Consider the following 11,932-nt stretch of genomic DNA (forward strand, 5'->3'; position numbering starts at 1 on the left):
TCTACCCTATCTATGCCTCTCATAATTTTATATACCTCTATCATGTCCCCTCTCAGCCTCCTTCGCTCCAGGGAAAACAGACCCAGCCTATCCAATCTCTCTTTATAACTCAAGCCCTCCAAACCAGGCAACATCCTTGTAAATCTTTTCTGCACCCTCTCTAACTTAATCACAACGTTCCTGTTGTGCGGCGACCAGAACTGCACTCAGTACTCCAAATGCGGCCTAACCAATGTTATGTACAACTGTAACATGACGTCCTAACTCTTGTACTCAATGCCTCGGCCGATGAAGGCAAGCATGCCATACACCTTCTTCACCACCTTGTCTACCTGTGTTGCCACTTTCAGGGAACTGTGTACTTGCACCCCAAGGTCTCTCTGCTCAACAACACTCCCCAGGGCCCTGCCATTCACTGTATATATCCTGCCCTGGTTTAACTTCCCAAAATGCATCACTTCACACTTGTCTGCGTTAAATTCCATTTGCCAATCCCTTGCCCACTTTCCCAGTTAATCTATATCCTGTTGTAACCTTAGACAACCTTCTTCACTGTCCACTATACCACCAATTTTGGTGTCATCTGCAAACTTACTAATCATGCCCCTTACATTCACATCCAAGTCATTAATATATATGACAAACAACAGAGGGCCCAGCACCGATCCCTGCGGCACACCACTGGTCACCGGCCTCCAATCTGAAAAACAACGCTCCACTACCACCCTCTGCCTCCTATCACCAAGCCAATTTTGTATCCAATTTGCTAGTCCACCCTGGATCCCATGTGTTCGAACCTTCTGAACCAGCCTACCATGCGGGACCTTGTCAAAGGCCTTGCTAAAGTCCATGTAGACAACGTCCATCACCCTGCCCTCCTCAATACTCTTGGTCACCTTCTCGAAAAACTCAGTTAAATTCGTGAGACGTGATTTCCCACGCACAAAGCCATGCTGACTATCCGTAATCAGACCTTGCCTTTCCAAATGCATATAAATCCTGTCTGTCAGAATCCCTTCCAATAACTTTCCCACCACTGATGTAAGGCTCACTGGCCTGTCGTTCCCTGGCTTAACCCTGCTGCCTTTCTTAACTTAAGGCACAACATGAGCTATCTTACAGTCTTCCCGTACCTCACCCGTGGCTAACGATGATACAAAAATCTCTGCCAGGGCCCCAGCAATCTCCTCCCTTGCTTCCCATAGCATCCTAGGATACACCTGGTCAGGCCCTGGGCATTTATCCACCTTAATGCGCTTCAAAACCTCCAACACCTCCTCCTTTGTAATGTTGATATGCTCCAGGATATCGCTGTTCCCTCCCTTGAACTCACTACCTTCCATGACCTTCTCCACGGTAAATACAGACGAGAAGTATTCATTTAAGACCTTGCCCATTTCCCGTGGCTCCACACATAGATTACCACACTGATCCTTAAGGGGACCTATTCTCTCCCTAGCTACCCTTTTACTCTGAATATACTTATAGAATCTTTTAGAAAGATTCAAACTCCTCCCAGTTGCAATAAGGCGATTCCTGGTGATCCTGCTGGTCTTCTACTTCTCCGCAAGCTTAAGATTTCAAAACAGGTTCAAGTCTTCACAGCTTTTCACTGTCTCAGGCTTCCGAGAGCAGGTGTTCCCTCTCTCTCTCTCGAGGCTCCCACCGCTGTCTGTCTTCCAAACTGCCTGCTCTGAGGCTGCAACCGCTGGGTTCCCTTCTTACAGCCTGCTCTGCCTTCAGAAAATCTGTTAAATTTATCTGGACTCAAAAGGCAATAGTTTATTGTCCAGTTCCAATATGCAAAGTCCAGAAGACTGGTTTCACAGAGCCTCCTGGAGCTTCCACTGTTCCCAGGTATTAACAGCTGCTTGGTATATTTGCATCTTCAGAATCACTGACTCCTTGTTTACGATCTGAAAGTCTGGGAGGGCGAAATCCATTGTACTTCAGGTGTTTCCCCTCTAGTCTCTGTTTTTCAAAAACGACTTTGACCTGTGTTTTCTGCTGTCCTGGTCACCAAGATTTCTGTCTTGTCCTTTAGCAGAGTAGATGTGAGATCACCTGACCATCAAGACTCCATTTTAAACTTTTAAAAAACACAATTTTTAAAACATAATCATGTTACAAACTCCAGTGTTCATAGCATACCAAACTTGGAGGTGTGGCAAACAGTGAGGATGATACCAACTGAAGTGGCAGATGGAAATTAATTCAGAGAAATGTGAGGTGATGCATTTTGGCAGATGGGATGGGGAGAGGAAATATTGAATTAATGGCACAGTTCTAAAGCATGTGCAGGAACAGAGGCACTTCAGGATTTTATGTGCATAGAATTTTGAAGGAGGCAGCAAATATTGATAGAGTGGTTAGTAGAGCATGTGGGATCTTAGGTTTCATAAATAGAGATATTGAGTACAAAAGCAGGGAAGTTATGCTGAACCTTTATAAAGATCTGGTTAGGCTCCAACTGGAGTATTGCATCCAGTTCTGGTCACCACACTTTAGGAAGGATGTGAGGGTCCTTGAGACGGTGCAAAGGAGATTTACCAGAATGGTTCCAGGGATGGGGGATTTTAGTTACAAGGTTAGGTTGGAAAAACTGGGGTTGTTCTCCTTGGAGCAAAGGAGATTGAGGGAAGATTTTATAGAGATATACACGATTATGACAGGCTTAGATAAGATAGACAAAGAAAAGCTGTTTTCATTAGCTGATCTAGGACTAAGGGACACAGATTTCAGGTTTTAGGCAAGAGATGCAGGGGTTGGAATGTGAGGAAGAACTTTTTTTACACAATGAGTGGTAATGAGCTGGAACTCACTGCCTACGAGGGTGGTGGAAGCTGAGATGGTGAATGATTTCAGAAAGATATTGGATGGTCACTTGAGGGAAATAAACTTAAAGGACTACAGGGATAGAGCAGAAGAATGGGACTGACTCGATTGCTCTAAGAGAGCCGGCATCAACTTGATGGGTGAATAGCCTCCCTCTGTGCCGTAATGACTCTAAGGGGTGAATCTTTGTGCCACACTGAGATCAGGAATAGAGACCGACAAGGCCCAAAAATTGCGAGGCTGGCTGGCATTCTGGATTCCCAACCCTGTTCCTGACGTTGGCTATTTTGACCGATGCTGGTTTGGGGCTCAGCAAGGCAACCTCCCCCCCCACCCCCAACTTGGTGGGTGGGCAGGCAGTTAGGCTCATTAACAGTCTTGTTAACAAGGGATTTTCCAGTTGGCCTCCAGTTCCCTGATGTGACAGGGGGGGTGGGCACCCAGTGACAGGCCAGGTGTCAGTGTGCCAGGCAGCCCTACAAGTGCCTGCCTGGGTGGGGGTAAGCCAAAGGTTGTCCTATAGATTGGCTTACTTGCCCCCCACTATGGTGACCTGTCTGCTTTTTGTATATTTTTTAAAAGTTACTGAGAAGGCACCTTCATGTTGATGTGCCCTTTCAGATACCGTGTACAATAGCTGGGTGCTCCCCTGAGGCTGGAAGGCCTCTGATTGGGCCTCCAGTTTCGAGAGCCTGCCCATCAGCCTTAATTGGACAGGAACCTGTCTCCATGCCGATTAAGGGGGCAGCCCGATTAAAATGCCGACGGAGGACTGTTACCCCCCCAAGGGCAGATTCAGGACCCAGATACAGTCCCGGCTCCTATTTCCCATCCCCGTGGTGAAAATTCAGTCCTATAACTCTAACATGACTGCTGCCAGGATACCAGGCATTGGCCTGTATTATTCTCTGTATATGGTCATGCACCAACTGGATGTTGATAATAACAAAAAATGCTGGAAATACTCAGCAGGTCTGGCAGCATCTGTGGAGAGAGAAGCAGAGTTAACGTTTCAGGTCAGTGAGCTTTCATCAGAATGAAATGTAGTCAGCTCTCTTTGAATGGAGGATGTCAGTGACCTCCCTTATGCAAGAGTGGAGTGCAAACTGGGTGATATTGAAAATATCTTCTGCTGCAGCCTGAAGGAGTCAGACCCATAAAAAAAGTCAGGGCCATGGTCATCGTCACAGCCACTGGCAATGCCATCCTTGCCCTGCTCTGAGGCTGCAGCAGGTGGCAGATTTCAATGAGGACATGCTTAGTGAAACCACACTGTTCTTGCTGAGATTGAGGTAGGATGATTGCTCCGTCTGAACACTCTGGCTCGAAATGACCTCCTGCTGAGAGTCCTTCTGTCTATCCTCCTCCCTCTTCCAGCAGCTTACCCTGCTCTATGAAGCCTCTGATCACTCCCTCAATCATGCATTATTCCAAGGGGAAAGGCCTACTAGTGCACACATGTCTGGGAGCAATTGGTTTGTGCAGAAGCCTTTAAGACAGGACCAAGTCCTTCAGCACCTGCCACACCATTCCCTATAGACTTCAGCAACTCTAAAGAACTCTAGAAGGACCCAAACACTTGTATAATTGTAGCAACAGCCAATGGAAATCAGTCGGTAACTAACCTGAAAGCAGTTGATGATCCCTTTAAATAGTGCCGATTGGGTATCCTTCCTACTGCTAAATGCATGTTGAGCCATGTGTGATTAAAGATGGTGTTAGCTGGAACATTGAGCTCCAAGATGACAGCGCTGGATCAAATCAGCTGACTGACACCATGATCTGCCTCCTCTGCATTCATCTGATTGGATGCTGACTGCACACAGACTGAAGCCCTCATCAATATGATGTCCAGCACGATTCACACCAGAAGTGTGCAGCTGCATCACAAATACAAATTTTGGACCTCTAAGGATTATTGTGTTGCCCAGAAAATGGATGCTATGAATCTGAATTTTGCACCCACCATTACATATTCTACACTTCTTACCATAAATGTTGTTGAATATATTGAAGACAGAGGTCGATAGATTTTTGAGTTCTAAAGGAATTAAGGGATATGGGGATAGTATGGGTAGGTGCAGTTAAGGTAGAATATCAGCCATGATCTTGGTGAAGGGCCAAATGGCCTCCTCCAGCTCCTGTTTCTTAAACCCATTATTCCAATAGTTTTTATGGTCTTATCCATTTGAACTGCTGCTTTTGATGTCTTGTGAACTTGAACCCCCAAATCCCTCTACTCTCCCAATCACCAACCTTCCCCCATTCTGAGTAAAAATGTCCCATTTATATGAGCTCAAAGAGTAACTGTCAGCAGCCCATTCAATGTACAGAACAGGGCAACAGTTACTGAAATGTGCAATGTTGGAGGTGAGTTGTGCAGGAGTGAGTACAGAACCATTGGGGAATGGGGTTGTGGGCTGCCAAGACAGTAACACTGAGCACAGAAGTGCTAGATTCCATCCTTGGTTTGAATTGGGTATGTTTATCTCAGCCAGAGTACTACCATTTAAAAAGAAAACAATTACACTTAAAGAGCACCTTCAAAAACTCAGTGTGTCCCAAAGTGCTTCAAAACTTCAGTCACTGTTGTAATGTAGGAAACACAGCATCAATTTGTGTGCAGCAAGATGCATCAAATAGCAAGGAAATAATGACCAGATAATCTGTTTTAGTGATGTTGGTTAAGATATAAATCTTAGCTAGGAGACTGGGGAGAACTCCTCTTCTTCAAAATAGTTTGGAGTCCTCAGTACTGTTGGGGTTATATATGCTGGGTGTGTTATTTGCTTCAATGTTCTGGGCCTGTGCTGGTTATTTGGCCAAGTGAGGGACTCCAGACCAATGCAATGTGATGAATAATATTTGTTTATTTTTGCAGCGCCCGCGAGCTGGAGCTGGAAGATCGGCAGAGCAGGTTGCAGCAGGAACTCCGGGAACGCATGGCCATTGATGGTAGGTGGCACTCACTCCCTGACCCCATTCTCTGCTTGTCTCATGAGAGCCAGAAGAGCTGGAAACAAACAGCAGGTTTCTGGGCAGAAAACCAGAGGTGAGCCTTTCAATGGGGATGCTTTAGGCAGGAGAGGCCCTAAGTAGGACATGGCAAAGCTTGTTTGGGAGGGGATATTGATCCTGAGTCCAGGCCTGCTGCCTAAAATTTATATAAAGAGCTTGTTAACATCTCAACATCCTGGATTGTGCAGCAGAGCGTGTGTGTCTACATCTGCTGCTGATGATGATATACCTGCACGGGATACTAAGCCCAGTTCTATGATGCAGCCCAAACTCAGTCCATGGGTGCAAACTGGCACTGACCACACTGACCACTGACTATACCAACTGGGGGAGCGTGGGTGCAGAGGAGTGCAGCATCTCTTGAACAGCTGCTGCCTCTAAAGGGAAGCAGTATCTATTTTCAGGAATGCTGAAGATGGCGTAGTGAAGATCTGTGAAGAGCAGCAGCAACAGCCCCCTTTAAATGGAGAGACTGACGGTCCTGCTGTGGGAGGTTATGCAAAGAGAAATGGCCAGTCCTGGGGCTGAGGTGAAACCTCCAGCAGGCATTGCTGGAAGTGGTCAAGAGAGTCACTGCACGCTGTGTCCAGGGGAAAATACCAAGAAAGTATTCCACACTGAGGGAGAATTGCAAGGTAGTCACTACTCCATGGATTCCAATTGTCTCTGGCTACAGGTGCACAGCTAATGTTGTACCATTGTTTCAAAAGGGAGAAAGGGATAGACCGAGTAATTACAGAGCAGTCAGCCAAGACTCAGTGCTGGGCGAATCATTGGAACAACTTTTGAGAGGTAGTATAACTCTTCATTTAGAAAAGCACAGTTTCATTAAGGACAGTCAGCATGGATTTGTTAAGGGATCGTTGTGTCTGACTAACTCGATTGAATTTTTTGAGGAAGTAACAAGAAGGGTTGATGAGGGTAGCACGTTTGCTGCAGTCTGTATGGATTTTAGCAAAGCTTTTGACAAGATCCCTCATGGCAGATTGGTCAGAAAGTCAAAAGCTGATGGGATCCAAGGGAAAGTGTCAAGTTGAATCCAAATTTGACTGAGTGGCAAGAAGCAAAGGATAATGGTTGATGGATGTTTCCAGTGGGGTTCCACAGAGCTCAGTACTGGGTCTCTTGCTGTCCGTGGTATATAGAGGCATAGAGTCATTTATGGTAAAGGCCTAAAGGCCTGCTACCCGACCCGAACCCGGAGGGACCCGACAACGTGTCGGGTTCAGGTCGGGTCGGGTTGCACTTCCAGGTCCGGCATTCGGGCTCGGGTCGGGCCGGGTCGCACACGCTCTGTCACCTGTAAGTGGCTCCAATGTTAATTTAATTTTTGGACTTGAAAGGTGGTTTTGTTACAGTTATTTTAAGCTTGTGCAGATCAGCAACAAAGTGAAAAATGGAAGGTAAGTTTACTGATAGTCGGGTCGGGTCGGGCACGGGAAAAAAATGAAAGGACTCGGGCTGGATGTGGTTTTGTCAGGCTCGGGTCGGGTTTTTTTTTTGCAGACCCAAGCAGTCCTTTAATTTACGGCACAGAAGGAGACCATTTGGCCCATCAGGTCCATGGCTGGCTCTCCACAGAGCTATGGGCCGGAATTTTACGCCGCCCCAGCGGATGAGATGGTGGCGTGGGGGTGGCGTAAAATTGAGCGGCAGGCTCCGGGAGGCCTAACCACCCCGAATCCGCCTCCGACCACGTTTACGGAGGTCCGGCGGGGAGCGGGGGGGTGAGTAGCGGCCCCCCCGCCCAAGGCCAATCAAGACCCTTAAGTGGCCACTTAACGGCCACTTAAGGGCCCTCGTCTGCCTCCACGGGTATTTTACCCGTGGCAAGCGGGTGTGCCGGGGACGTGAAAGGCCACACAGCTATAGCTGTTGGCCTTTCCGCACCCCGGGGGTGGGGTGGGGGGGGAATGGGCCTGGCAATCAGGCACAGGGTGCCCGATTGAGGGCCGCCCCCGCCTCCCAACCCAACCCCGGGATCCAAAACGCCCCCTCCCCCTCCCCCCAAACAACCACTCTAGTCTCACCAGGGCACGACCGATTCCCCTGGTGAGGCTGCCCAAACTTGCCTTCTGTCCCGGTTTCATTGCGTCCTCCTCCGTCGGCTGGGCTGCAGTCTCAGCAGTGGCCACCGCTCCCAGTGGCGCTGCTGAGACTAAGAGCTGCGGGCCCGCTGATTGGCCGGCAGCTCACTGAGGCGGAACCTCCTCCCTCAAGTGGGTGGAAGTCCTGCCTTGGGCCAATTAAAGCCTGAGGATCCGTAAAATACGGGACATTTACGTCAGAGTCCGGCTCCCGTCCACCCAGTGTAAAATTCTGACCATGCTGTCAATCCCACTCCCTGGCTCGATCCCCACAGCCTTGCAAGTCTATTTCTGTCAGGTGGCCATCCAACTTCCTCTTGAAGTCATCAATCGTCTCCACTTCCACCACACTTGTGGGCAGCGAGTTCCAGGTCATCACCACCTGCAGCGTAAAAAATTGCTTCTTCAAATTCCCCCTGCATCTTTTGCCCAAAACTTTCAATCTATGTCTCCTAGACCTTGTACCATTTGTTAATGGGAACAATGATTTAGTAGGGGGTGTGATTAAAAAGTTTGCAGATGATACACAAATTGGCCATGTGGTTGATAGTGAGGAGGGAAGCTGTAGACGGCAAGAAGATATCAATGGACTGGTCAGGTGGGCAGAAAAGTGACAAATAGAATTCAATCTGGAGAAGTGTGAGGTGATGCATTTGGGGAAGGCTAACGAGGCAAGGGAAAACACAATAAACTGAGAAGTGTCGAGGAACAGAGAGAACTTGCAGTGCACGTCCACAGATCCCTGAAGGTAGCAGGAGAGGTAGACAAGGTGGTCAAAAGGCATAAGGATGACTTTCCTTTTTTGACCAAGGCCTAGAATATAAGAGCAGGGAGGTTATGCTGGAATTATATTGAACACTGGTTAGACCACAGCTAGAGAACTGCATACAGGTCACTGCATTACAGGAGGGATGTGATCACACTAGAGAGGGTACAGAGAACATTTACGAGGATGTTGCCAAGAATGGAGAATTTGAGCTATGAGGATAGGTTGGAGTTGTTTTCTTTGGAACAGAGGGGTTGAGGGGTGATTCAATTGAGGTCTGTGTATAAAATAATGAGGGACCTAGATAGAGTGGATATGAAGGACCTATTTCCCTTAGCAGAGAGATCAATGAGCACAGGGCAGAGATTTAAAATAACAGGATTAGAGGGGATTTGAGAGTTATTCTTTCACCCAGAGGGGGATGCGGATCTGGAACTCACTGCCTCAAAGACACAGAAATCCTTATCGCATTTAAAAAAAACATTTGGATATGCACTTGAGGTGCCGTAACATACAAGGTGCGTAACAAGAGCCCGAGGTGGGATTAGGCTGCATAAATCCCTTTCAGCTGGCACAAATACCCCGGGAACGGAGCACAAATACCCCGGGAACGGGGCACAAATACCCCGGGAACAGTGAGGGAAGTTACCCGGGAACAGTCTTGGCGGGGGGGGGGAAGATATGACAGGAATGCGGAGTATGGAGGGGCAGACACGATGGGCTGAATGGCCTCCTCCTCTGCTGTAATTCCTTCCATGTTTCTACTGAAAAGGAGGGACATCTGGGCAAATAAAAGCAAAATACTGCAGATGCTGGAAATCTGAAACAAAAACAAAAAGTGCTGGAAATACTCAGCCGGTCTGGCAGCATCTGTGGAGAGAGAAACAGAGTTAACGTTTCAGGACTGTGACATCTGGACAATGCATGTTCAAGCCCTCAGCCTATACTGAGCTGACAACACACTGGTCCCACATCTCTGTGTCATCCATGGCTCTCTCCCTTCAACCCTCTGTTCCGTTCCTGGGGTATTCAGGCCACATTCTCGTGATATCAACACCCCCTCCATACTCCACATTCCTGTCATATCATCCCCCCCAAGACTGTTCCCGGGTAACTCCCCTCACTGTTCCCGGGGTATTTGTGCTCCGTTACCGGGGTATTTGTGCTCCGTTCCCGGGGTATTTGTGCTCCGTTCCCGGGGTATTTGTGCTCCGTTCCCGGGGTATTGTGCCCTGTTCCCGGGGTATTTGTGCTTTGTTCCCGGGGTATTTGTGCTTTGTTCCCGGGATATTTGTGCCCCATTCCCGGGGTATTTGTGCTCCGTTCCCGGGGTATTGTGCCCCGTTCCCGGGGTATTTGTGCTTTGTTCCCGGGATATTTGTGCCCCATTCCCGGGGTATTTGGGCCCTGCCTGTAGTTGTTTGTGCTGTGAGCTGTGTTTTATTTGATGCACAGACAATCTGAAGAGCAGTGAGGAACTGTCAGAGGAGAAGCGGATCCTGAATGAAATGCTGGAGGTGGTTGAGCAGCGAGATGCACTAGTGGCCCTGCTGGAGGAGCAGCGACTCCGCGAGAAAGAGGAGGACAAGGATCTGGAAGCTGTGATGCTCAGCAAGAGCTACAACTTGAACTGGTCATAAAGCAACTTGCCCACAGCTAAGACACAGGACCCCTGGGGAATGGCAGCAACAGCAGCCAGAATGGGAGGCAAGAGACTGTCCAACCAATGCCTGGTGTTACAGACTCTGCCGCCCTGGACCACGGTGTGAGGAAGACTTTCTGTTTTGCCATATGCCTATGTGTCAGCTGCACACATGACCCCCACCTGACCTGAAAGCAACCCCTGCCAATCAGCTGTCAGATATTGGCCAAATTTAGAATCCTCTAGTCAGTATCGACAGCTGGAGGGTGTGAGTCCCCCACCCAGTCATGGAGAGGGAAGGTGCTCACAGGCCAAGAGCCTCGGTCAGTCTGCTACCAGCTAAACCAGTTGCCGGCCCTCAGCTCATCCTGCTGTTTCCACAAGTTCAAACAAATTAGCCAAAACTGGTAATTAAGTCTGGGTTTGCAGAATTGGAAAGTACAAGGCGAGAAGTAGGCACTGAGTACAGACCGGTCCAAGAATTCTTACAATACATAAATCAACAATAGATGTTTTGCAATCCAATGTTTGAAATGGCAGTTGGTCTTCCTCCTGTTCACTCTTGTGTTCTTCAGTTTGATAGGCTCCTAACTACAATTAGACCCGAGGATAGTGTCAATGCCAGTTGCAGCTTCTGGTCATTGATATGAGAACTTGGACTGCTGAACACAGAGTGTCTCGGTCCCCACTGGCAGCTGTTACTGTAGGGGCGGGCACTTTAGGGGAAGGTGGGCAGTGCATGATAGAACAGGACCAGAAATAGGAAGCTGCTGAAGCACGTAACAAGGTTCAAGGAGTTTGAAAGAGCATGATTGGGGAAGGGAACTCAAATGTTGAAAGGACAAAATAATTGGTATATTCAAAGGGGTCCAGGGGCTTTGCACCCTGTCCCTCACCCAATTCCCCCCCGCCACACACACAAACACACACTGTCCCCTATCCCACTCCCCACCCTGTCTCTCCCTCACACTGTCCTCTATCCCACTCCCCACCCTGTCTCTCTCTCACACTGTCCTCTATCCCACTCCCCACCCTGTCTCTCTCTCTCACTGTCCCCTATCTCACTCCCCACCCTGTCTCTCTCACACACTGTCCCCTATCCCACTCCCCATCCTGTCTCTCTCACACACTGTCCCCTATCCCACACCCCATCCTGTCTCTCTCACACACTGTCCCCTATTCCACTCCCCACCTTGTCTCTCACACACACTGTTCCCTATCCCACTCCCCACCCTGTCTCTCTCTCACACTGTCCCCTATCCCACTCCCCACGCTGTCTCTCTCTCACACTGTCCTTTATCCCACTCTCCACCCTGTCTCTCCCTCACACTGTCCCCTATCCCACTCCCCACCCTGTCTCTCTCTCTCACTGTCCCCTATCTCACTCCCCACCCTGTCTCTCTCACACACTGTCCCCTATCCCACTCCCCATCCTGTCTCTCTCACACACTGTCCCCTATCCCACTCCCCACCCTGTCTCTCTCACACACTGTCCCCTATCCCACTCCCCACCCTGTCTCTCTCACACACTGTCCCCTTTCTCACTCCCCACCCTGTCTTGCTCACACACTGTCCCCTATCCCA

The 11,932-nt window shown here is 48.8% G+C and overlaps 1 protein-coding gene across 6 annotated transcripts in view; it reads left to right on the forward strand.

The window, feature by feature from the left end:
* LOC137379759 (protein-methionine sulfoxide oxidase mical3a-like) overlaps positions 1-11,168 on the forward strand; it is a 1,360,716-nt gene extending 1,349,548 nt beyond the window's left edge. For all 6 annotated transcript variants that reach the window (XM_068051091.1, XM_068051094.1, XM_068051095.1 and 3 more), the window contains 2 exons: positions 5,717-5,790; positions 10,162-11,168. In XM_068051091.1, coding sequence (XP_067907192.1) covers positions 5,717-5,790; positions 10,162-10,346 — 259 coding nt within the window. In that variant the 3' untranslated portion in view covers positions 10,347-11,168. The remainder of the gene's footprint in view (positions 1-5,716; positions 5,791-10,161) is intronic.
* The last annotated feature ends 764 nt before the right edge of the window (positions 11,169-11,932 follow it).

This window comes from Heterodontus francisci, chromosome 18 (assembly GCF_036365525.1).
Source record: "Heterodontus francisci isolate sHetFra1 chromosome 18, sHetFra1.hap1, whole genome shotgun sequence".
Lineage (NCBI taxonomy): Eukaryota > Metazoa > Chordata > Chondrichthyes > Heterodontiformes > Heterodontidae > Heterodontus > Heterodontus francisci.